Source organism: Cnephaeus nilssonii, assembly GCF_951640355.1.
Source record: "Cnephaeus nilssonii genome assembly, chromosome: 6".
NCBI lineage: Eukaryota > Metazoa > Chordata > Mammalia > Chiroptera > Vespertilionidae > Cnephaeus > Cnephaeus nilssonii.
In genome coordinates, this window is record NC_137077.1 from 47,930,870 (window position 1) to 47,956,445 (window position 25,576).

At 50.5% G+C, this 25,576-nt stretch overlaps 2 protein-coding genes across 2 annotated transcripts; both read left to right on the forward strand.

The window, feature by feature from the left end:
* The first annotated feature begins 2,734 nt into the window (after positions 1-2,734).
* On the forward strand, positions 2,735-17,906 carry SMARCD1 (SWI/SNF related BAF chromatin remodeling complex subunit D1). The gene is made up of 13 exons (XM_079775626.1): positions 2,735-3,040; positions 3,636-3,823; positions 4,100-4,142; positions 4,237-4,359; positions 4,836-4,958; positions 6,252-6,368; positions 7,628-7,729; positions 8,262-8,423; positions 8,515-8,612; positions 9,811-9,946; positions 11,891-12,013; positions 13,100-13,201; positions 13,331-17,906. Exons 1-13 carry the CDS (start codon positions 2,864-2,866, stop codon positions 13,382-13,384), a joined length of 1,548 nt encoding a protein of 515 aa, XP_079631752.1. The 5' UTR covers positions 2,735-2,863; the 3' UTR covers positions 13,385-17,906.
* GPD1 (glycerol-3-phosphate dehydrogenase 1) lies at positions 13,852-25,576 on the forward strand. Its single transcript, XM_079775627.1, has 9 exons — positions 13,852-13,962; positions 17,914-18,088; positions 18,481-18,658; positions 19,462-19,602; positions 20,183-20,321; positions 20,551-20,663; positions 21,304-21,537; positions 21,757-21,863; positions 23,263-25,576. The coding sequence occupies exons 2-9, from the start codon at positions 18,048-18,050 to the stop codon at positions 23,357-23,359; spliced, it is 1,050 nt and encodes a 349-aa protein (XP_079631753.1). The 5' UTR covers positions 13,852-13,962; positions 17,914-18,047; the 3' UTR covers positions 23,360-25,576.

Sequence of the window (25,576 nt, forward strand, 5' to 3'; positions counted from 1 at the left end):
GGGGGCCCTCAAGTGCCCCCCCACATCTGCCCTGGGGACACCCTCCCCCTCCCAAGGCAGCCCCCCACTCCTGGGCAGTCCTTTCCTCTTGTCTGTGGTGAGGAAGGAGTCTTGACCATAGAGTACTCTCCCTGTCTCTACCCTATTCTTTTTATTTTTAACAAAACTAATCTAAAAAAGAAACTAAAAAGAGAGAACTGGGCAAGTGACCTCAGGCTGCCCCTCTCTGCTCCATGCTGCCTCCCCCAGCGCCCAGCCTGGATTCTGTCTGTCTGGCTGTCTGTCATCTGAGTGTCCACTTACATTCTGCTGCCACCAGTCACCAAAGCCCCCTCCTAGTGGGGTGGGGAGGAGGGGATCATTCGGATCTGGAACTTGGCCCTAAACCAGAGAATGTACCTTGAAGGGGAGGGATAGTGGTGGTGGGGGGCTTCCCCAGCCTTAAGAGACCCTCTCAGCCCAGTGACCGCCTCCCAGCCCCAAGTCTCCAGGCAGGAACTAAGTCCCGCCCCCCACCCCCACACATACACCATGTGAAGTCACTAGGGAGGTGGGGGTAAGGATCCCCTGAAGAAGTGGAGATGGGGACAAGATGTGGCCCTGGTGCTGTAGGCCACATCCTGATACCTACAAGTTCACCCCCACCCCAGAGCTGCTAGACAGAAATCCCAAGAGGCAGCCTCCTCTACTATCCCCTAAAAGATCCAGCTGGTTGGCTTCCAGCTCAGGGAGAGGGGCACTGGTCCCGCTCCCAGGGGCCCCTGCAGAGGGCCACATCCATAAATTTTCTTATGGAATTCTCCCAAGTCCTCTTTTCCCAACTTCATTTGCTTCTCTCAACAACCTCATCTGCATTTTCTATTTCTATATGATACAGACTCTATATTGCTATATCTCTGTATATACTTTCCCCTAACTCTGTCTGTCTCTGCCCCATCCCCTCTTGTCTCTAAGAACCATCCTCCCACCCCAAGTACCCCTTCCCATGTTTCTGCTCCCTCCCTGGTCTCTGAATGCCTTCACCTGTATAAAGAGTTGGACTCTCTCCCCTGGTGTCTGTACTGTGTACACACATCCCTCTGAGAAGCACAAGGAGACGACACGCGCATTGTAACCTTCGCACTGTCTCGGTGGCGACATAAAGGAAGCTGTGAATCACAAGCTCTGCCTCTTTCTGGCCTCCCCCTCTCCCCCTAACCCGGGCATTCTCTGTCCTCCCTGTAGCCTTAACGTTCCCTCCCCTGCTCCTCCCACCCCAGCGTCCTCTGCAAGGCTGCCTGTGGCCTCCCACGGGAAGGAACTGATACAGAGACAGCCCCCACCCAAGGGAGGGAGGTCTGCTCTGCACACCAAGCCAAGGGCTTCAAAGAGAGAGCGAGCTATGGATCAGTGACTCCTGTGATGGAGCAGTGGGGTGCTGACAGGCAGAGCGGAGGTCTTCCCTCAGTGGCCTTTCCCTCCTTCCAGGGCCCAGTCCCCTTTCCTCATCTGATACCCAAACCCATCACTTGTATTTTCTGGTGAGGTATGGTTTGGCAGTGGGAGGAAAGAGAGGGGAAGTTGAGCGCTATTCCGACCTTAAAGAGAAATGGAGTGAGATGGAGAGCCTGCTGTGCCCCTTCCATTAGGCGGTCCTCCCAGGCCAGGGCCCTGCCCCTCCCCAGGCCTTCTCTGCCCAGCTATCTCTTGGTCTCCAACCCCAGAACAGGACCTGTGGCAGGTCACCTGTGCATTGACCTGGAGCTGGAGGGTGAGGCTATAGGATCTTTGGGAAGTTTAGTTCCTAGTAATTCCTTAGAGAGCAGATCTCTCCAGAGGGAAGCAGGAGCAAGGCCTGGGGGTGTGCACGGGATAGAGAACAGCAGGCAGGGCTACGGGTGTCGCATGCCTCTGGTCTAATAAACTGGGTTTCAACCACTCCTCGTCAGTGTCTTCTTCTCTTATCGGAATAGCATTTAAGCCTTCCCATTAAGTGCCTAGAGCTAAGCTTGGTTTAGGGCCAAACAATCAGGGGAGGAATAAGGAGGCTTGAGCAGGGAGACCCTGATCCTCCTGGGATGAGACTGGCTGGCCATCACACCAGGAATGGTTTGAACCACTGGACAGGGAAAGAGGGCGGGGCCTAAGGCAACAGAGATCCCAAAGAGAAGTCCTTGCACAAAGGATGCTTTGGAGAGGAGGCAGGGTCAAATTTTAAGATAAACTTAAACTTTGGAAGCAGGTTAGGTTAAAAGTCAGGGAATTAGTTGGGTTGACGTTCTAATGAGGTTGTTACTGAGGCACTTTTTCTGTGGAATGAGCCGCAGGTAATGTATAAGCCAGAAGATGTGGATTCTGGGCTTTGGCTTTGCTGCTAACCTAATGACCTTTGCCAAGTCAATTACTCTGAGGTCAGCTTTCCCGTCTGTAAAATAGAATAAACAGTGCGTTCTCCTCTTCAGTCCCTCGGACTTCTACAGCAGTAAGAGAAGGGAACGAACAACCCAAGCGCTTTGGAAAGTTGAACACACTGCGCCCAGAAGAAGCCGTTCCATCACCACCGTCCCCATCAGAGCGCTGGGCTGGGGCCGGGTCCTCCTTTCCAGCGCCTGTGTTCCTCCCGTCGCCTGGGGGCGCCCGCTCCCAGGGCCTCTCTATCCCAGAGCCCTTCTCTATGGTTTCCTCTCCCGGACCGCGAAGGCGGGAGGGCGTGGCCAACACCTTTTCCGCTAGTTGCCCCCTCTAGCCCACAGTCTCGCTGCCCTGAGCCTCCCGTGCCGGCCGGCCGGCCGGGCGGACAGGCGAGCGCGCGGGGGGCGCGCGGGGGGCGGGGGGAGTTCCGGTTCCGGTTCTTTGTGCAGCTGCAGCAGCGGCTCCGGGGAAGATGGCGGCCCGGGCGGGTTTCCAGTCTGTGGCTCCGAGCGGCGGTGCCGGAGCCTCAGGAGGGGCGGGCGCGGCGGCTGCCCTGGGCCCGGGCGGGACTCCGGGGCCTCCCGTGCGAATGGGCCCGGCGCCGGGTCAGGGGCTGTACCGCTCCCCGATGCCCGGGGCGGCCTATCCGGTGAGTGGGGCTGGAGGAGGGGCGCGCGGGCCGGGGCGGAGCCGAGCGGGGGCCTGGGAGTGACAGCGGCGGGGCGAGGAGGAGGAGGGGCTCCCTGGCAGGATTTGGGCCCTGAGTGAGGGTGGGGAGGCAGTTAGCATCGCTCCCTGCTCCTGGGGGCATGGTTTCCGTGGGGTGGGGTCAGGATGTGGGTCCGGTGGGTGAAGTGGGCCGGTGTGGGCACCTGAGACCTGGAGGGCATGAGGGCGTGGGCAGCTCCATGCCAGAGGGACCAGCCTCCAAGGAGGGAGTAGCTGACAGCACTGTCTGAACTAGAGATGTCCAGTGTGACAGATACAAAGTAGACTAGGGAGGATTTGAGTATAATCTGATACTTATTTTGGAGCGATATTTTCTTACGAATCACGACTGGAGCAGAGGAAGCTCCAGTGATTTGCATTTCAAAGAGGCCGAGGGCTCTCTATTGTACTCCATCCCCAGCCCTCCCCCCACTGGCCTTGTTTCATTCAAAGAACTCAAGAATCCCCCACGTGTCCTTTCTTCGTGGGCTAAGTAGGGGAAGCTATGACATCTCTGGGTCCTCTCCCCTCTATAGAGACCAGGTATGCTGCCAGGCAGCCGAATGACACCTCAGGGACCTTCCATGGGACCCCCTGGCTACGGGGGGAACCCTTCAGTCCGACCTGGCCTGGCTCAGTCAGGGATGGACCAGTCCCGCAAGAGACCTGCTCCTCAGCAGATCCAGCAGGTCCAGCAGCAGGCGGTCCAAAATCGAAACCACAAGTAAGATGACCATGGGGGGCAGGGAGGGACGGAGGGAGGGAACCTATGAGAACTCAGGTGGTGGGAGTATCTGAACCAAGAAATGGTGGTGCTGTGTCAGCAGATGGTGCTTATTCTTGAGAATACCTCGTGTTGGGTGGGGGGTTGAGGGAATGTCTTTGATTTGAGAAAATCTTTGCAGTCCCTTCACTTTACTATAAATGGGGGTGCTGACACCCTGTCTTCATGTTCTGGTTAGTTCCATCCCAACCTGATAACAGTATTTCTTTTGAACAGTGCAAAGAAAAAGAAGATGGCTGACAAAATTCTACCTCAAAGGGTGAGTCCAGGCTGTAGGTCTTCCTGAGGGTGTGGTGAGTTTGAGAATAGAGATGGTCAGCTCTGTATCCACATGATATTTTTCTGTTTCTAAGATTCGTGAACTGGTACCAGAATCCCAGGCCTATATGGATCTCTTGGCTTTTGAAAGGAAACTGGACCAGACTATCATGAGGAAGCGGCTAGATATACAGGAGGCCTTGAAACGTCCCATCAAGGTAACACAGGAGTGCACTAGGCAGAGAACCAAAGGAGAGGATTCGGGAACCTGCAACAGGCTTAGGATGAGAAATCAAAGGCGCAACACAGCTCTCCTTGGCATTTAAGTGACATCTTTCCCATCTACCTGTGAACTAGACTTACATTAGGAACATAAAAACAAAACTGCAAAAGGGGAGGGATTTTTGATATCTCTTGCACCAGAAATATACTATACCTTGTCCATGTTTTTGCTACAACTACTCTGCCACCTTAGGAACTGGCACCTTGCATCTCAGTATATACTGGCATCTCAGTATATACATTTGCACTCAGACCAATGGCCTGTACTCCTAGATGGAATCTCTGTCCACCCACCCTAGGGACTGGATAAACACTAAGCCAGTCTGTTAGGAATAATGGGGTTTGGGGAGACGCTGTCTTCAAGATCAAACCACTGAAGCCCCACCATCAATCCTGTTTCTACCTTCCTCAGCAAAAACGGAAGCTGCGAATTTTCATTTCTAACACTTTCAACCCGGCTAAGTCAGATGCCGAGGATGGGGAAGGGACGGTGGCTTCCTGGGAGCTTCGGGTAGAAGGACGGCTCCTGGAGGATGTGAGTTCAAGGTCCACCGTGGGTCTGCATCTCGGGTGGGAGCTGCGGGGAACAAGCAGTGTTGTCTGGTTGGCAGGAAGCCTGACTGGTGCTCACAGCTCCTGTTGGGAACAGCGGGGGATGGGTCACTGTGTTCCCTGTGCTAAAGACAATGGTTCTTTGTGTTGGCTCCCACAGCTTGGCCCTCACTGTGGTGTCATATCGAGAACCTTATTGTCCTGGGATTAGATTTGTTATTTACCTTCCTCCTTGCTCTACTGGCCATTGAATTTAGCAGTATGTGCAGAGTATTCTGGGGTGTGTGTGTGTGTGTGTGTGTGTGTGTGTGTGTGTGTTCAAGTGAGCTTGCCCTTAGAATTTGAGGCCATATTTTCCGCTGAGTTCTTAAGGTCCTTGATTCCCATTGTGGCATCTCTATCTTCCCAATGTTCATTGGAGACATCTCACAGTTTAAGTGGAACAGATTTATCTGACAGGCCCTTGATTGCTTCATGGGGAGCATCAGCTGACAGGTGATAGCCCCCAAACTTCCTACCCCAGAAGCTCCTTGGGGAAGCTCACGTTTCCCTTATACTCTCTGACTCTCTATTTTTAGCTGTTCACAGGCAAGCTAATGTGAACGCATTTTTGCAGGAGAACCAGGGTTCAGTGTCAGAGCCTCCTTCTCTTTATAGATCCAGCCCATGTGCTGGTGCTGTCATTCTATCCAAATAAAGCTGTTTTTGTTCTGGCTGTTCATTGCCTGTGATTCATTTCCCCTCTAGAGTCAGACTTTTCTCTGTTTAGACTCGCTTTATGTGTAATGGTTTGGCTTAACTTGACAAAGTTAAGTCAGTGACCCTCTACATAATATAGGCTGCTGCTTCAGGGTTCTGTGACTTGTTTAATACTCACAGACACCTACCTTTCTATTTCCTAAGAGATATTCAAAAGGCATTTTTTAAAAATGTATTTTTATTGATTTCAGAGAGGGAGGGAGATGGAGAGACAGAAACATCAATGATGAGAAAGAATTGTTGATCAGCTGCCTCCCCTCCCCTCCCCCCTCCCCCCCCCCCCCCCCCTCTAGGGACCAAGCCCACATCCCAGGCATGTGCCTTGACCGGGAATTGAACCGTGACCTCCTGGTTCATAGTTCGACACTCAACCACTGAGCCATGCCAGCCAGGCTCAAAAGACATTTTTGAGTTTTCCCATTGCTGTTTGGGTCCCCCTTTTTTTTTTTTATGGGACTTTGTCTCAAGGAATTTTTTCTGGGCTTCTCTAACATGACCTTTTGTTTCTCTCCTCTAGTCAGCCTTGTCCAAATATGATGCCACAAAACAAAAGAGGAAGTTCTCTTCCTTTTTTAAATCCTTGGTGATCGAACTGGACAAAGACCTGTATGGGCCAGACAACCATCTGGTAGAAGTGAGTAGTTCTGCCCTCTAGACTTTGATTCTATGACTGAAGGATGATGGACTTGGGAGTCAAATTTTAATGTCTAGGGAGAGGGGAAGATATAAATAAAAAATAAAGACTTACCCTAGGGGTACAGTACCACCCTTGTAGTTTGCACATTGACCTCCAGGTGGCACTAGCTGTTTGGACCCAATAGTTCTTGCAGTCTGACTTGTCTCACCTTTTTAATGTTACTACAGTATCTGGTTGCTCCCTCCACTTTCAAGGGAAATTCTAATGGAGGCCTCTTTCACATGCCATCTGTATCTTGCTTATTAATAAGGTTGAGACATAGTTAACCATACACTATTCATACTTTTTCATGGTAGCAGATTCTATAATTAGGCGGGCTAACTGTTAGGATTCTAGTCTTTGCCAAGGTTACTGTTATAGATCTGGGACTTCCTTTTGATCCCTGCTCTGTTTAGATTCGCATTCCAAAATTAAGAATTTGTTATAATGCCTGATCATGCAATGTTCTGAAAGCCGTGTTAGCAACGGTGTTCTTTGGGATACAGTCAAAACCAGAATGAGGCAGTCCAACATTCCAAGTGAACTTAACCTGCTCCTTTTTTTTGCCAGTGTAGCTGCAGCCCCTTAACTTCAACCATTAAGAGACATGGGAAGGTCTTTAGCATCTAATAAGGGAAGTAAGTCATAGAATCCATAGAAATTTGTAAATATGCTTAACTAAAGCATGGTGGTGACTAGGAATGTGGACTGTAGAGTTAGACACACCAGAGCTCAAATCACAGCTCCACTCCTTACTGGCTATTTGACCTTAGACAGACTTCATTCTTCTAAGCAGTAGTTTTCTCGTCTGCAAAATAGGCTGATCTGTGCCTATCTGGTATGGGTGTTGTGGGAATTAATGATATAATCCAAGTAAATGTCTTAGAATACTCTCACACATAGTACGTATTCAGTAAATGATAGTTGTGTTATTTTACTATGCATATGTGTATTACCCATTGTATAGATAAAATCATCACTGGAAATTTAGGCTAATTTAAACGTGACCCTGAGCAGTAAGAATTAAAAGGTTAATCTACTTAAACAGACAATAATCCCAAAATCATAAGCAATTAAAAAACAAATAAACTCTCATGCTATTGCTCTTTTCCAGTAGCCTCAGTAATCAAAGTTGAATTCAGTCATTACAGAAGCTCTTCCCTCCCACCCCAGCTCTTCCTCTGGGAGAGCACCCCCTGACATCTTCCTCTCTGTAGTGGCACAGGACCGCCACTACCCAGGAGACGGATGGCTTCCAGGTGAAGCGGCCAGGAGATGTGAATGTGCGGTGTACTGTCCTACTGATGCTGGATTACCAGGTATGCTATGGTGACGTGAGGGGGTCTGGCTTTCACAGCCACATCATCAGCAGTCTGACATTTTTGTTTGTTTTTATTTGTTTGTTTGGTTGGTTAATCCTCACCTGAGGATATTTTCCAATTGATTTTTAGAGAGAGTGGAAGGCATAGAGAGAAACATCAATCGATTGGTTGCCTCCCACATGAGCCCCAAACAGGGCCAGGGATCGATCCTGCAACCAAGGTACGTGCCCTTGACCGGAATCAAACCCAGGACCCTTCAGTCTGACGCTCTATCCACTAAGCCAAACCAACTAGGGCAGCAGTCTGACATTTTAAAGTTTTAGTTGTGGATAATTACACCAGACTTTAAGTTCCCTAGATATAGGAACAGGGTCTTAGTCATTTCTGAACTTCTCCTAGTGTTTGTCCCAGAGAAAACACTACTATACTACTTGTTGAATGACTCGAATGTATGGTCATGCTAAACACCCCAAAATGCATATAGACCCAGCTCACTTACTTCATCTCTATATTCTTTGATTTTCTGCAGCCTCCCCAGTTTAAATTAGACCCTCGCCTGGCTAGGCTCCTGGGCATCCACACCCAGACCCGTCCAGTGATCATTCAAGCACTGTGGCAGTATATAAAGACACATAAGCTCCAGGACCCTCATGAGCGGGAGTTTGTCATCTGTGACAAGTACCTCCAGCAGGTAAGAAAAGGACCCATTCTTTTGCTAGAGTCCTTTGAAGCCCTAGTTGTACCCAAAATGCCAACTTCTTACCCCTTCCCCTTTTCCACAGATCTTTGAGTCTCAACGTATGAAATTTTCAGAGATCCCCCAAAGGCTCCACGCCTTGCTTATGCCACCAGAACCCATCATCATTAATCATGTCATCAGGTAAGCATGTGTATGGGAGGTAGTGGTGTACTGGTGCTGGCTTGTACTAGCTTGCACAAGCCAACTGTCAAATTTTCAGGAATTTTGCAAGCAGGTTGTTAAACATAGCTGTTATTTAAAATTAAATTATATAAACTTAGAATTAAATGTATTATGTTAAAATGAGGGTAATCTTACTCAAAAGTTCATTTCCTAATTATTTTATTAGTATCTGTGTTTTCAAGGTTACTTGTGTCTGTTGTGTCTGTATGGTGGAAGTACTATATAACGCTGTGTAACTGCACAGCTCTTCCCAACTCCTTGATCAGTGATGTAATATTGGCAGCTTGAAATCAACCATGTTGGGAATATTTAAACCACAGAAATTGGCAGATGCTACAAATCAGGGCTTTTCTCCTCTCCTTTGGAGAATCTGTTTTTAGACATGTACCAGTTCATCGCTGATAGGCTACCATCTTTTCTCTGGATGGTAGGGCATTCCAGTCTGACATTCCACCTCCATTACCTCCATCTACTTTTTTGTTCAGAAGATGGATGAGCAAGGCATTTAGGCACATATAACATGATGGAAGGTACTTCCTCCTCAAAGCAGCATGTCTCTGTGGTTGGATATAGTCTCTGCCTTCTTAGCCTTACTCTGTATTAATTCCAATAAAGGCCTTCCTTTCTTTAGACTGTGAGCCATCACTCAGCCAGTAGGAACTCCTGTTACCTGTACTTTGGGTTAGTAGAAGTTGGTCTGTTCTATATTCCTGTAATTAAAGTTAGAGCACTTATTTTGTGTGGTGTGTGTTTTATTTGAATTTATTTTCAGGGTCAATTTTAGTTTTAACAGGCAGAAAGATAATATAAGATACTACAGTAGTGGTTTTCTTTGGGGAGGGAGAAACTTACTTTCACTGGATATCTTTTGTTACACTTAAATTTTTACCATTGACTTTTTAAACAAACCAACTTTATTGAGATTTATATGTATACAATAAATTGTACCTGTTCAAAGTATAGTTTGATGACTTTGGGGAAATGTGTTATACCCTGTAGCTACTACCACAAGAAAGATACAGAACATTTCTGTCACACCCAAAAGGAATTTTGCAATCAACTTCTTTCCCTTCCTTCTTGAGCCATCTTTTTTACCCTGTGTAATTAGGTCCTAGGGGACAAGCCCTTTACCAGGCCCCTTTGATTTCCTCCCCAGTGTTGACCCAAATGATCAGAAAAAGACGGCTTGTTATGACATTGATGTGGAAGTGGATGATACCTTGAAGACCCAGATGAATTCTTTTCTGCTGTCTACTGCCAGCCAGCAGGAGATTGCTACTCTAGACAACAAGGTAGGTGCTTCTACCTGGGTAGTTTGGGTGCTGCCAGCCCTCTATCACAGCTTCTAGGCTGCCTTTTGATCCTTGGTATTCAAAAATGTATTGACACCCCGTATGTGTCAGGCACTGTGGTTGGTGCTGGTTAGAGCCAGACATACATGAGTTCTGATTCTGGCTATACCTTCTAATAGCTCTGAGCCTCAGTTTCTGATATGTGAAATAAAGACTATTTATAAGCTTGCTGTAAGGATTAAATGAGACAACTGATGTAGAGGCATGACATTGTGCCTGGCACATATAAACAAATGACAATTGCTGCTACTGTTGTTATTATCTTACTACTAGTAGCCCATTTGCAGGAAAATCCTGCAAGCGGCTGTTGCGGCCGCGTGCGCTGCTGCTGCCGCTGCCGCCACCTTTACGGCCACCGTGCCTGCACCCGCTCGCCACTGCCGCCCACCCCGCTCCGCCCTGCCCGGGCTTTCCCTTTGGCAGCCACCTTGCTTTCCGCTTTTTCTCCCTCTTCCTTCTAAGTTGTCTTCAGTCTTCACTCCTCCCTCTCTCAGTGTATGCAAATTAACCGCCATCTTGGTTGGATAATTTGCATACTCACCCTGATTGGCTGATGGGTGTGGCTTTGGTGGATGGGCATGGCTTGTGCGTAGCACAGGTGCAGTCAATTTGCATATTACTATTTTATTAGGTAGGATTATCTTTAACCTTATTAGACATAGTTCCTACAAGTAAAGCCAAAAAGGGGAGAACAGGGAGGCTTTCCCAGAAGAGTTGATGCCTCAACAAAATCTTGAACGACAGAGTGGAAATTAACAGTGGGGGAGAAAAGAGAGTGATGCTTAGGGTGTAGGAGGCAGAGGACATTCCAGAAAGGGAGCAGGGTGTGTACAGGTCCAAAGATGAGCCTAGCATTTTCAAGAAGTATGTCATTTGTGTGCTAGATACAGCTCCAGGTGCCTGTGATGGGACGTTTGGGAAAGGAAACTGGATAGGAAAGTGGAGCATAATCACGAAGAAGCTTTGGTGCAGGAAACACCTGTTAATACTGAAGACTGGAGGGGCTGATGCTGTTTGCATTTTGAGGGATCACCGTCAGGATGGTGGAGAGCAGATTTTAAGAGGCAGATTTGGAGGCAGGAAGCCCAGTTAGGAAGCCGGTGCGGTAATTCATGTGAGATATATGGAGGGTCTAAACTTAGGGTACAGACAGTGAGGATGGAAATAAGTAGACAGACTTGAGATGTGTCAAAGTAGAGTTGAAGGGATTTGGACTCTTCAGATGGGGATGGTGGGTGAGATGTGAGGGAGAAGGAGGCATTAGGATGACTCCCAGGGTTCTAGTTTGGGCGGGTAGTAGTATTCACTCAGACTGGCAATAGGAGGAGAAGCAAGTGTTGGAGGAAAGGTAGTGAATTTAGTTTTACAGAGTTTAAGGTGCAATCCAAGTCATTGGATTGGTTGGAGTTTAGGAAATGGACTCTAGTTTGCAGACTGGGACTCATTACCCTGTCAGTGGTAATGGAACACATGCGAGTAGATGAAATTGCCAGGAAGAGTATGGAGAATGAGAAGAGAAGGCAGAGAAAAAAAAATCCATGGACCCTAACTTTTGAGACAGCCCTCTGTACTATTTCTCTACCCAAGAGTGTTTTTAGACCTATCTGTGCTGTGGGTTAAGTATTCACCATGTAGCTTCCCCCAGAATGGGCACCGGAGACTAAAAGGAAAACTTCTCTCACATCAGGTAAATAGAGCCACAGTGCGAGTTATCTCCTGAGAGAAAGGTGAGGGCCAGAGCAGTGGGAGCTCTGGGCAGTGGTGTCATTTCTAGGCAGGTCTGTACTAGGCTGAGAGTGGCACAAGGAGATGTCCACACTGTCTGCCATTTACCTTTGCATTTCCCCATTTTGAAAATGTTATGAGCTTCCTTCTTCCTTTCAGATCCATGAGACAATAGAAACTATCAATCAGCTGAAGACTCAGCGGGAGTTCATGCTGAGCTTTGCCAGAGACCCTCAGGGTTTCATTAATGATTGGCTTCAGTCTCAGTGCCGGGACCTCAAGGTAAAAATACCTAGGAAATTGGCAAAGGGACTCAGTTCAGTGAGGCACATGTTTGCATGATTTCTGTGACATCTGGTAGACAAGCCAGAAGGGTTAGTGAGGGACCAGATTATCTTTAGCACATTCTAGGCTCTGTCTTACAATTAAGTAGGAAAATTGAGGTAGAATCATCAAGTGTTTATCTTGCATGTATTTGTTGTAACTGTGCACCATATCATAGGGGATACAGGTGGGAAAAGATCTCTGCTTCAAAGCAGCATGCATTCGGTTTGGGTAAATTAGGCTGTGATTTGAAAAGTAATAAGCCATATCAGACATTATTGGATCTCATCAATATCAGTAAGATAATAAAAAGGAGAAGAGAGATTGATAAGACTCAAATAGCTGGCCCAGGCTTCATGAAGAATTTGTTATTTCCCAGCGAGGGGGGCACCAGAGGCTGAGGCAAGAAGGTAGGAACAAGCACAGAATGTGTGAAATGTTCCCTTAGTCCTCGCCATCCTGTGGTGACTATGACTACTCTTTTAGAGGCTGAGCAAGGGACCAAGAGTTCCAGAAGGGATCCCTGAACCAGGCAGTGACTTGATGATTGCAGGGGTGACTGTGGGCATTACATTAGTGGTTTGCTAGGACTGCTGTAGCAAACTGCCACAAATGGGGTGTAAACAATAGGAATTTATTGTTTCACAGTTCTGAAATCAAGATGGTGTCCACAGGGGTTGGTTCCTTCGAGAGCTGTGCAAGAGGGTCTGTTCCAGGCCCCTGTCCTAACTGTGGTAGCTTCAGGCATTACTTGGTGTGCAGATGGTATTCTCCAATTGTCTTCACTTCTTCCTTCTGTGCATCTCTGTCTCTGTGTCCAAATTTCTCCTCCTTATAAGGATACCAGTTATATTGGATTAGGCCTACCCTATGATCTCACCTTAACTTGATATCTGCAGAGACCCTATTTCTAAATAAAGTCAGATTCACAGGTACTGGTGGGTTAGGATTTTGACATCTTTTGAGGGAATACAATTCAATCTGTACAGGCATAAAGAAAGGAAACAAATCTATTCTCTCTCTACTCCCTGCCTTCTCCCTCAGACCATGACCGATGTGGTGGGCAACCCAGAAGAAGAGCGCCGAGCTGAGTTCTACTTCCAGCCTTGGGCTCAGGAGGCCGTGTGCCGATACTTCTACTCCAAGGTAGGTGCCTGGGCTGCACAGGGGAAAGTGACAAAAGGCAAGGGGTCTGTTCCCCGGCGGGGTCAGTGGTATTAGTTGCCTATTCCTGGTTTGTCTCATCTTCCACTCCTTCCACTGTTTTCTCCTTAGGTGCAGCAGAGACGGCAAGAATTAGAGCAAGCCCTGGGAATCCGAAATACATAGGGCCTCTCCCACAGCCCTGATTTGGCTGCACCGATTCTTTATTTGGGCCCCGTTCTGCCTGCCTCATAGCACCTGCCTTGGTCTTGCTTGGGACCTTCCAGGGGATGCTGTTGGTTGAAGGACAACACCAGAATGAAGAGGGTCTCACATTTCTGTCTTACAAGATACCTGTGACCCTCTTCTCCCACCCCATCCCTCCCCACCCCCAGCTTCCCTTTGCCCCACAAAGTTCCCGGGTGCCTCTACCCTCCCCTGGTCTACATAGGACCTCTAGATAGTATTAGAGAGAGAACCTGTAGTGGTATCAGTGCATTGAATGGATTAGGCCCAAGGCCAGGTGGTCTTCAAGGGGACCAGCTACACTGATTCTGCCCTTCAGAGACCGAGGAGTTGGGACCCTCATTCCCTTCTCCAAGACTCAGGCCTGGGGGCACTCTATAAGCTAGTTGATCTTGGCTCTCCTGATAACAGAATCCAATGTCCTTCCTTCCCTCCACAGGTTTGGAGCAAACTCTCCCTTCACTTGTTGCCCTCTAGTACTAAAGGAACCCTGGCTCTCAAGCTCCACTGAGGCCCAGGTCAGTCTGCAGTCTCTGGATTGGCCTGCTGTCTCAGTGCTTCTCTTACTCCCTCGTAGGGGGTCCACATCAGTATTGGAGTTTGTTCTTTAACGATTGCTCCCTCCCAGCATACTCCTTGTAGCTGCTCTTTTTAGGACTCCCTCCTATGCGTCCTAACCCAGGGTATTTGGGTGGGGGAATCTTGCCTTTCCCCGTCAGAGCCCCAGGAATCTAACCTGGGCACTGTCATTACTAGTGGAGGCTGTCCTTCCTGCTGTTGCGTGGAGGTGTGCTTTCATTTACTCCATTCTGCCTCCCCCATCCCTTCATGGAGAAACAGGCCTAAAGTCAAACGGGTAAAAGCCCTGGGCCACCCCTGTCTTCCTGCCCCTTGTCTGCCCAGTTGACGCCTGCTGGTGACTTCTGGGGCACTGAGGAGTGAAAGCGCCTAGGGCTGCAGAAGAGCTCTGAGTTGGGTTTGTGACTCCTTCCTCCCTGCCTCACAGGATGGTGACTCCCCAGCCCCTGCCCTCAAAGCTTCAGGCCCCTCAGGTAGCAGCAGGACCTTGTGATCTTGGCCCCTTGGGACTGAGATGGTTTTGCATCTTTCCATGAGAGCCTCAGATTCTTCTTCCAGGTGTATCACCCCGAGTTAGTGTATCCCAGGCTCGCAGACTCAACACAGCAGGGTGGGAGACAGCTGGGCACGAGGGGGGATTCCGTTCGCATGGGCTCAACCCACAGAACTGACAAAGCCCCTGCTTCCCACCTCTCCTCAGGCTCCTGCGAGCACCTCCCCAGCCCGGTATCCCTGCCTGTTCCACGTTGGGGACAATTTTCTTCCTGTCTCCTTCCTGCTATTATCCCACCCCTCCCTCGAAAGCTCCCCAGTGACACTGGACAACCTCTGTTCTTGGGGCTGGAACCATGAGAAGGAAGCTCGGCACTCCTACACAGTGTCCCTGTAAAAGATAACTTTTTATTAACTGAATTATGTTTTTTTCATGGACCAAAATTTTTTTTGTACTGTCCCCTTATCGATGTCACCCAGTTTTAATAAAAGAATCTTCTGAAAGATGGGTCCCCTTACCTCCTGAGGGAGAGCTCTTCCCTCAGCTTTTCTCTCCAGTGCTTTTAGCCATGCTTATGGTGTTTGTGCATTTTATTTGACAGCTATTTATGGAGCACCTGCTAGGTGCTGGGGATATGGTAGGAAAAAAGGTTTCTACCTTGTGGACCTCAGGTCCTCACCTGAGAACTCGCTCTGTCAGCCCCAGGGGTCCAAGCAGGCCAGAGGCTGGTGGGGTCACTGGGTTTCATCACTGTCTCCAGCTCCGGTTGGGAAAGTACTAACAAGACAGTAGTACTGACATCTCCCTTGTCCTTTTGAGTTCCCAGGGCTTGAGTGTGTTCGTGCACGTGCACTGTCCTTGGGTGCCTGTGATCCCTTAATGAACCTGAGCGTCCTCCAAGGGAGTTCCACTTATCAGGGCTCCTGTCTAGATTGGGGCCAGGGCCTGCGCAGCTAAAACCGTTTTGTTCTCTGCCTACCGTTCTTGACGGTCCCACTTGCACAGCCTTGAATAAGATTTCAGTTCCTTAGACCAGCATGGAAAGGCTTGCTGTGTTGTCATCCTCACACTAGAGACAACCAGCCCCTCACTGGCAGGACTTGGAAGATTTTGCTCAGGATTGATATTCCCATTAGCAGTTTCCAGCATAATGTACCTGCTTCCCAGCTGGTGGCTCATTACTTTCCTCCTTTGTGCCATTGTCTTGCTTGGTTCTACACAAGAAGGTGGTGTAGAATATAGGATGCGTACAAGCACATTCCAAAGTGGGATGGGAACACTCGAGGATTCCCTGTCTTCAGTCAAACCCACCAAGGAGAAAACCACCTCCTAATCTGGAACTTGGGGGTTTATCAGACTTCAGTAGGGAAAGCAGAAAGGAGTGTGGGTGATAACTTGGAGTGGAAAAAATTTATGTCAAGGACATTGAAATAGCATCTGTTTTTACCCAGGCTAATTACATGTGTAATGAATAACTGATGAACCTTTACTAATTTCAAGCAAATCTACAGTTTGCTCTTGGGAAGAGCCTAGTGATACAGATAACTTCCTATGACAAGCTGTTCTGGATCTCTGCACACTCTTTATTCCTATATAAATGAACAAATTCTTTGTCTCCACACTAAAAATTACTACAGGAGCATAATGAGATGGAAGAATTTAGGGAAAAACAATGGGGTTATTTTATGCATAAATATCCATTCTTTGGGGTTCCCATCATGTGTTAAGGACAGAAGCATTCTTTCTATTCCATCACCCATAATCAGTTCTCCCAGCTGGCAGCCTGGCACTGGTGCCTTGTCTCAGAGCCAGTGCATACTGGAGTGATTTGTGCAAGGCTGGCTCTGTAGAGGAAACAACTACTGATTTTGTGTATGTTCTCTCCTATGGGAACTCTGGCCATGGAAGGAGAATATGGGGGCTTTTTCTGGGCAGCCCATAGAACATTGCTCTTTAAAAAAAAACACGTTTTTTATTGATTTTTGGAGAGGAGGGGGTAGGGAGATAGAAACATGGGTGAGAGAGAAAAATTGATCTGCATGCCCTTTTTGGGGATCGAGCCTACCACCTGGGCATGTGCCCTGACCGGGAATTGAACCGTGACCTGGTGCATGGGTTGATGCTCAGTTGAGACACAGTGGCCGGGCTGGAAACCATTGCTTTTGACCTTGTGCCCACTTACCCTTACCCAGTGGTTGCACAGATTCCCCTCTAGCCCAGTGTTTATCACTGTTGCCGGCCAACAGTGGCCCCGGGGATTGGAAACACCCACTTAGGAGTCTGCCAGCCCAGGAGGTCAGCACGTGAGCACACAATGGTCTCTGCCCTCTAGGTCAAGGTGCACAGGCAGCTGGAGTGTTAGGGCCCTTTACCTCACTCTTCAGATCAGCCTAGAAACCAGAGCTCCCCTTCTTAGTCAAACAGATGGTTGTGGGCGATACAGAGCCCTGAACTGCTGAAAGAGCTGCTTCCATTCTCCTCCCCCACCCCCACCCCCAATCACACCCCACTTACTCAATCACAGCATCTGAGACCAACAAGCTCTCACAAAGGTCACAGCTACTCCCGATCCAGCCTCCTTTCCCCTTTTCTGGCTTCTGCAAACTAGCCACTAACCTGAGGCAGCCCGAGTGTGGTAGTTTAAAACCCCAAGAAAGAACTGAAGGGTGCTGAAAGCCTCTCAGGGAGAGAGCACGCTGGCACCTTCTTTTCTCTCCTGTCTTCTTCAAGCCCAGAGTCGCAAAAGGAAACTTGTGGGCATCAGAGCCTCTCACTTTGACCTTTCCCATCCTCCCTTCCTGGAAGACATTCAGGTGGGGAGACTTTGAGGTGAGGAGGCCCACTGGTGAGTGCCTGAGATGACGACTGGGGGTAACCAAGATGACCTTGTCTGTCAGGGCTCCCGGGGTCTCTCATTCTTGGGCTGGGTTGTCCCCAAAGCACGCCTTTACCTTTTTTGTGGTCTTAGCTTTAAAAGTGGGCCCACCCCCACCCACACAGCCCTGCAGCCAGTGTGGGGCCAGTGACATGAGGTCCCTGTCACTGCTAGAGGACAAAACTGTAGAGCACTTTTTGGAGTCCTGGCAGGAGGATACACTAGGCATATACCCTGGAAAAGAACACATTCCTGTATCTGCTACTAGAGCTGCATAGAATACATTCTAGTGCTGCAAGACAGGAGGGAGTGACGGGGCAGTCACTTGCTCCTATCTGGGCTATTGCTTGGCAGACTCAGAATGAGACCGTTGCAGGGGGCACGGGGGATGGAGCTGGGGCCAGAGGAAGGCTGCCAACACCATCAGCTGGCAAACCTGAGGAAAAGGGGAGCTTGGTCGGTGCCCCGTTCCAGTTCCCCACCTGTCTCTACTCCTTTCTCCCATGTCCCTGGCTCGGCCAGACTGTCTCCCTAGGCGCCTGCCTCCCCTGGAGGGCGGGGCTTGGCTGCACCCACGTGTGGCAGAGTTATATGCTCCTAGCCGAGAGAAGAGCCGGGAGTGTGGAACCAGCTGGCTCAGGCAGAAAAGCAGCACCATGGCTGGCAAGAAAGTCTGCATTTTAGGCTCCGGCAACTGGTAAGTGGCTCTGTCAAGAGGTATGGGGAGGAAGGGGGATCCCCCAAGTACACAGAGGCCTAGGTGGGCAGGAGGCAGACAGTGGGTAGAAAATACCCTCTGATTCCTCTTCCATCCCTGCTGTTATCTCCCCCCCCCCCCCCCCCGCCCGGAGGACAGATGGTGTCCAAACCTCTCCTGGCCCCTGCCTGGCCCTGGCCCTGCACCTGTTCGTCACAGGAAGGGAGCCTCCAGTGCTCTCTGCTTAAAAGCTGCTTGGGTTTGGGGGTGGGGGTGACAAAGAAGGTAAATAATCTGGTGGGCCGCTGTGATATACTGAGGTGGAACACTGCCCCCTCCCCTGCCACGACTCCTCCATCACACCCCACTTTCTGTGCTCCCTCTCCTACCAGGGGTTCAGCCATCGCCAAGATTGTGGGTGGCAATGCAGCCAAGCTGGCACATTTTGACCCACGGGTGACCATGTGGGTGTTTGAGGAAGACGTCGGGGGCAGAAAGCTGACAGAGATCATCAACACACAGCATGAAAATGTCAAATACCTGCCAGGGCACAAGCTTCCCTCCAATGTGGTGAGCCCCAACACCCTACAAGGAAGGGATAGGGGAGTTTGCTTGCCTCCTGCTGAAGGGGGACATTTCTGGTACTACCTGGACTTGGAAGTGTCTCAGGAAGGCTGTTCCAGGCACCGGGCACTCCTATGCACAGCCCCCAAACTGCTTTCCTGGGCACTTTCTGGAACAGGAGAACCTGAATGCCCCCCAGCCCCCATTTATGGACTCCCAGGCCTTTAAGAGAAGATCAGGAAGTTGGTTTCTGTGGCAACCAAAGACAGGATCTCTGGCTCCCAGTCCTGGGGTTCAGGTAGTGCCTGCCTCAGGCTCTAATCCAGTTACTTATTCACTGGGTTATTAGCAGACTTGGACGATGCTCCTTGGACTTAAGGTCTTTGGTCAAATCCACGTGGCTCACTCCCCAGAGAAGACAGCAGCAGAACTGGCGCTTTCCCTTCCCCGTTAGGGACCCTAAGGAGCAGGGTGATGAAATTACTTGGCCTCTTCCTCCTGCCAAGCTCAGGCCTCCTTTGGCCTCTAACTGTCCCACAGCCAAAGGCTAGGAGGGTGCTGGGAGGAGGTGTCCAAGAGTCAAGAGCCCAGGAAAACTGGAGCAGAGAGGGAATGGTGGCTATGGGAGAAGGAATAGAGTGTCGTATTCCTCCAAGTTCAGCCCTTCCAGATTCAACCCCCAAACTGGTCTTTCCCCCTCCCCCCCCCCACAAGCCTCACTCTTTGGCTTTTAGATCTTCTGAACTGAATGGGGTTTCATAGGGGCTAGGAGAAGTCTATCAGGCCCATGAACACTGGTCACCCCACAGGTGGCTGTCCCAGATGTGGTCCAGGCTGCAGCGGATGCTGACATCCTGATCTTTGTGGTGCCCCATCAGTTCATCAGCAAGCTCTGTGATCAGCTCAAGGGCCACCTGAAGGCAAACGCCATCGGGATATCTCTTATTAAGGTGCCAGGGACACCATGTGGATGGGGGTGCAGCTAACTTGTGGGGCTCGGGGTGGGTAAAGTGGGGAGAAGAGAATATGGCAAAAGTAGGCTAAGAGTTTTCTGGGAAGAGGAAAGGAGTGGCTTTGGGGAGGCTTGAGAAACAGTGAGATGCTGGGGGCCACTGGGAAGGGGAGGTTGGTTGAGGAGTAGACAAGAGATCGGTTTGGAGGCAGATGACCTGGGAGTTTAGGAGGTGTCCAAAGGATACCTGGGGGTATGAGAAGCAGGCTGGTTTGAGGAATGTGAAAGAGAAGTTGGTTTGGGGAACTTGGAAGTGAGTTGTATAGGAATGTGGAGGCGATACATTGCCTTGGAGAGGTAGGCTGATTTGAGGGTATGTGGAGGAGAGTTTTCAGATGGATTTTCATATGCCATCCACCCTCCTTACAACAAACTTTGGCTGGGTTGGGATGGCAGCAGGACATTTGGGGGGTAGGGGGACACTGATGAACAGCGGATTTGGAAAGGGTAGGATTTCTAGGTGGGAAGCCCTCGGTGGGCATAAAGAGCGCCTGGCCTGAGCTCCATCCTGTGCCCAGGGTATAGACGAGGGCCCCAACGGGCTGAAGCTCATCTCTGAAGTGATTGGGGAGCGACTTGGCATCCCTGTGAATGTGTTGATGGGGGCCAACATTGCCAACGAGGTGGCTGATGAGAAGTTTTGTGAGACAACCATTGGTGAGAGCCCCACCACAACCCACGTACATAAAGCAGCTCCACACTCTCCCTCCCCCAAACCCACTTAGCCACCTTCTCCCCATAAGGCAGACAAAGGAAGAAGACCCAAGCATCAGAGGTGAGGGAAGGTTGGGACCCCCCAGGGAAAGGGTTTCGGGTCCTGCTTAGGGCAGGTGTGCAAAGAAGAGTCAAGAGTCCGCTGTTCAAGCCTTGCCCCTCTCCATTTCAGGCTGCAAGGACCAGGCCCAGGGACTGCTTCTGAAAGAGCTAATGCAGACACCCAATTTCCGCATCACGGTGGTGCAAGAGGTGGACACAGTAGAGATATGTGGGGCCTTAAAGGTGAGAGGGATGTAGAAGCAGCTAGGGGGTGGGGAGAAGATCCTGAAAGAGGGCCTGGCTTAGCTATACCCCGTTACTGGTACTCCAGGCTCTCACTCATAGGCAGTTGCTCCCATTCCCCACCAAACCCTGTACACATAGGAAGAACTGCAGAAGCAAAGCCAAAATCATTTAGGCCTGCTGATTACTCATCATCGGACACTGGGCCCCCTTCCTCCTTTCTCCCTATAGCCTCTTGAGGGACATCCCTATCACTGGCTCCAGGGGGTGGTCCACGGAGAAGAGGAGATGCTCTGGGGGAGCGCTCAGGCTAATGGGAGATGTCCAGAACACCCAGACAGACGGATGGCTAGAACTCTGGATATCAGGGATAGTCCTGGATGGGGGAGCCAGCCAGATGGAAGATTGATTTTCAGTAAATTCCTCAAGGATGGAGTATGGGAAGCATAAGCCCAGGCTAGAGGAGAGTACAGTAAGTGGGAACCACAAGGTAGAAATAGTCACGGAGCCACCCACTATACTTCACTTATTCAGTGGGCATATCATGGCTGATGGAAGCAGCAGGAGGCAGGTGGCGAGGGCTCCAAGTGGGGCCTGAAGAAGAGGATCCTGTCTCATCTGTGACTTCCATTTTCCAAAGAATGTAGTGGCCGTGGGGGCTGGCTTCTGCGACGGGCTGGGCTTTGGCGACAACACCAAGGCAGCGGTGATCCGACTGGGCCTCATGGAGATGATCGCCTTCGCCAAGCTCTTCTGCAGGGGCCCTGTGTCCTCTGCCACCTTCTTGGAGAGCTGCGGTGTCGCTGACCTCATCACTACCTGCTACGGAGGGCGGAACCGCAAGGTGGCCGAGGCCTTTGCCCGCACAGGAAAGGTGGGCACTGGGAGAATGGAGAACAGAGGGTGGGCCTTAGAGGTGTCAAGGTAGAGGGACCTGGCTTGAGGTGTCTCTTGAGCACAAACATTAAGCTTATTGTAAACACTGCTAGCCTTTCTTTCCTTGACCTTCCACCTCTCATCAGAGCCCCCGACTCTCAACCTCACACTAATCCTCCTCTCTCATTTCCATCCACCTGTCCTGTTTTCTTCACAGTCCATTGAGCAGCTGGAGAAAGAGATGCTGAATGGGCAGAAGCTACAGGGGCCCCAGACAGCCCGGGAGCTACACAGCATCCTCCAACAAAAGGGCATGGTAGATAAGTAAGTGTCTGCCACAGCCCCACTGGGAACCAGAGCCCCACTGGGAGCCACAGCCCCACTGGGAACCACAGCCCCACTGGGAGCCACAGCCCCACTGGGAACCACAGCCCCACTGGGAACCACAGCCCCACTGGGAACCACAGCCCCACTGGGAGCCACAGCCCCACTGGGAACCACAGCCCCACTGGTGGAGGGAACCACAGCCCCACTGGGAACCAGAGCCCCACTGGGAACCACAGCCCCACTGGCAACCAGAGCCCCACTGGGAGCCACAGCCCCACTGGGAACCAGAGCCCCACTGGGAACCAGAGCCCTACTGGTGGAGGGAACCACAGCCCCACTGGGACCCACAGCCCCACTGGTGGAGGGAACCAGAGCCCCATTGGGAACCACAGCCCCACTGGGACCCACAGCCCCACTGGTGGAGGGAACCAGAGCCCCACTGGTGGAGGGAACCACAGCCAGAAGTGCTCTCCCCATTCTTCATCTTCTGGAACCCTCCTCAATCCGTAGTGAAGTGGGCGGAGAGGGAAATGTTATCTTATGTTAACAGACACAGAGACCAGAGCTTGGAAAGAGTCTGGATGCCCACTGTCCCCCAACTAGGAGTTCATGGTCTTTGAACTCCTTCCAGTCTAGTGATCTTTATACCACATTGCTTCAACCCCTCTGCATAGCCCCCCTCGATTCTTTCCTCATTCTCTGCTATGGGGGTTGGAACTCGAATAAGCTCACCTGATTGTCCTGTTTTTCTGTCTATCATCCCGAGTCTAAGCTGCTCACCTAAAGCCAACCTTCTGTCCCTGACCTCTGTCCTGGGTGCTGAGGTGTGAGGACAGTCTCTACGTCAAGGTGTTGCTTTATGTGAAGCACAAAGACAAGAGTGGGTGATGGGCTGATCAGAGCAGAGCTCTGTTGGCCGAGAAAGAATCCTGGAAAAAGAGAGAATGAAACAGGCTCAAAAGATCAGCTCACGGCTGGTCAGAGTAAAGCCTCCTGGTAAAGCAAACAGCCTGGGCAAGAGGATGAGAAGAAGGAAACTGGCATTTATGAAGCACTTCATAGATACAGAATCCCTTCAGCGCTGTCACATTGGCCCCACTTTACAGTTGACGACACCGAGGCTCACAGAGGTTAAGTGGTTTGTCCACTTGGATCAAAACAATTTCAGGGAATCATGTTGGCCAGTTCAATATGATAGGGAGCAAGGCAATTAACAACCTGACCCTAAAACCCAGAGCTAGGAAGTTAAAATTCTCAGCAACTGGAAATTGAGAACCAGAAACTACCCGAACTCCAAGGTGGGAGAGTAGGAGAGTGGAGGGTTAGAAGGGGATGTGGAGTGGGGGCTAGAGGATGTACAAGGAGGCTAAGCTGGGTCTCTCCCTCCCCATTCCAGGTTCCCTCTGTTCATGGCTGTGTACAGAATATGCTACGAGAGCCAGCCAGTGGGCGAATTCATCCGCTGCCTGCAGAATCATCCAGAACATCTGTGAGCAGGGCCGTGGCCCAGGCCAGGCAGTTTCTTTACCCCAGTGGAGACGGGCAGAAGTTTGTGTACCTGGCCACCGAGATATTTGGGATCCCCCACAGAACAGCCTCTTCTCAGCTTTTCACCCGACAGGAAGTTGTAGGGCCCAGCGACCTGTCTGGAGACCTTGAACCACCATGCAGCCTGCAGCCTCTTGCCGTATCTCAGCAGAAATGGAGAGGCCTTGATCCTCTGCAGATGTGGCGCTCGCTTCCTCCCTGTCCTCTGGGAAGGCCCAGTGCTGCCTACTGTGGGTGTGTATGTGGAGGGAGAAGGAAGTAAGGCAATAGGTGCCCACTGCCGCTTCACACAGAACAGGAATCCTGTCCCCAAGCCCAGTTAAGAAGCTAAAGAACTATCTCAGCCACAAGAGGGATGAGGCAAGGGCTGTCAGGGAGGGATCTGGGCTTTTGAGCTGACATAGGGACTCCTTTGCTCTGTCTGACCTCTGCCAGGCCCTGCACAGCATCAATGGATCTCAGTGTTTGTTAACAAAATACAAAGATCTCAACCCCCTTCTAGCTTCTCCTAGCAACATCTGCGTCCTCGGAAACCTCTGGTCATTCCCTTTCCCCTCCCCCAGGCTGCCCTGGCACCAGAGTTGCTACCATGCTGGCATCTCGGGCCCTGGGGCTTGTCATTGTCCCCATGGACTTCCTGGTTCCTAGTTTTTTTGCCAGCTCCTCCCCACAGTGCGTGACCTTTCCAAGTCTTCCCTCCCCCGCCCCGCCAGCACCCTCTTTGAGGAGCAACAACTTAATCTGTTGACAGAGCGACACCTTTTCACAGCAGGCTCAGATCACTCTGCTCCCTGTGACCTTTGTATTTGCCCCACCTCCCTTCTCAGGAGCTCCAGTGACAGGGGAGGTTTCAGCTGGGATCCTCCTGCTACCTCCCCAGGACATCCTTGGCTCCACCCCTTTCCTTCTCCCAAAACCTGAACCTATTTCTTAGCTGCCTCCAGAGCAGCTAACCAGCTGCTCTAGAGGGCAGGTGGCCAGAGAGTGGCCCAAAAGCTGATCAGGGGTAGGGAAGGGTGACCATGTCCCATGTTGGTGGATCCTGACATTCCAAGGCCAGCCCTCTGTCATCTGATGTATATGCCTTCTCACAAGAGCTAGGAAACGGGAGGAGGAAAAGAATGAAAAGCACCCTACCCCTAAAGCAGCGATTTTCAACCTTTTTCATCTCATGGCACACACAAACTAATGACTAAAATTCTGTGGCACACGAAAAAATACATTTTTTGCCAATCTGAAAAAAAAAAAGGTATAGTTTTAAATCATTCACACTGGACAGCTATTGTTGTGTTGGCTGTTGTCATTTTTTTTTTTATTTGACAACTTAAGGGAAAAGAGGTCAGTGGCACTGACTAAATAGTCAGGTACTGCATGTTTTGAAAAATCCTTGCAGCACACCAGTGTGCCTGCGGTGGCACCCCGGCTGTCCTAGGGTAAGGAAAGAACAGGAAGGGGAGGAGGGAGAGGAGTGTGCTTTGCACTGGCCTTGCTCCAGGATGGGGAGGGAATGTCCCGGGTCAGCAGCCTAGGCTCCTGGCTATAAATAGCCCCTGAGGGCCTAAGATGCTCCTAGAATTCAGCAAAGGGTCTCAGCTTCCTGTGTGGCAGCATCTGGCATATAACTGGCTCTGGCCAGCACTATGTTAACCCTCTCTTATTCCCGGCCTAACCAGTCAGGCAGGCTCCTCTCAGTACCTGGCTGCTGAGAATTCACTTTCTTTCCAGTGAAAAAAGTCACCCCAGATCTGGCTGGCCCAGTTAGGGGCACTGGCTAAATACAGGAGGTCAAAGTGAGGGCAGGAAGGCAGTTCCCTTCCCTCAGCAGCAGCTGTGACCTTGTTTAGATAGTCAAACACTTGCCTACTCTTGTTCCCTCCACAGTTAACTGAATCTAAGGCCTTCAAATCAGGCTATTTGTCTAAACAATAAAGTGTGGTTTTTCCAGAAACGAGTTGGCGAAGGGTGCTTCAGTGCATTGTGGCAGTTTGTATGTTGTGGTGTGTTTTCATTTATACCGCAAGGAAAAGGGGAAAAAAGAAAGCCCTCCTTGCCCAGCTGGCTGGCTCAGTGGTCGAGCATCCACCTATGAACCAGGAGGTCACAGTTCGATTCCTGTAAGGGCACACGCCCCGGTGCGGGCTCAGTGGGGGGCGTGCAGGAGG

Excerpts from the sequence above, each read along its gene's own strand:
- SMARCD1 (XM_079775626.1), top strand. The coding sequence starts at position 2,864 with ATGGCGGCCCGGGCGGGTTTCCAGTCTGTGGCTCCGAGCGGCGGTGCC. Across the intron at positions 12,014-13,099 it reads CTCAGTGCCGGGACCTCAAG|ACCATGACCGATGTGGTGGG; the intron begins GTAAAAATACCT and ends CTTCTCCCTCAG. Across the intron at positions 13,202-13,330 it reads GCCGATACTTCTACTCCAAG|GTGCAGCAGAGACGGCAAGA; the intron begins GTAGGTGCCTGG and ends TTTTCTCCTTAG.
- GPD1 (XM_079775627.1), top strand. The coding sequence starts at position 18,048 with ATGGCTGGCAAGAAAGTCTGCATTTTAGGCTCCGGCAACTG. Across the intron at positions 18,089-18,480 it reads ATTTTAGGCTCCGGCAACTG|GGGTTCAGCCATCGCCAAGA; the intron begins GTAAGTGGCTCT and ends CTCTCCTACCAG. Across the intron at positions 20,664-21,303 it reads AGATATGTGGGGCCTTAAAG|AATGTAGTGGCCGTGGGGGC; the intron begins GTGAGAGGGATG and ends CATTTTCCAAAG.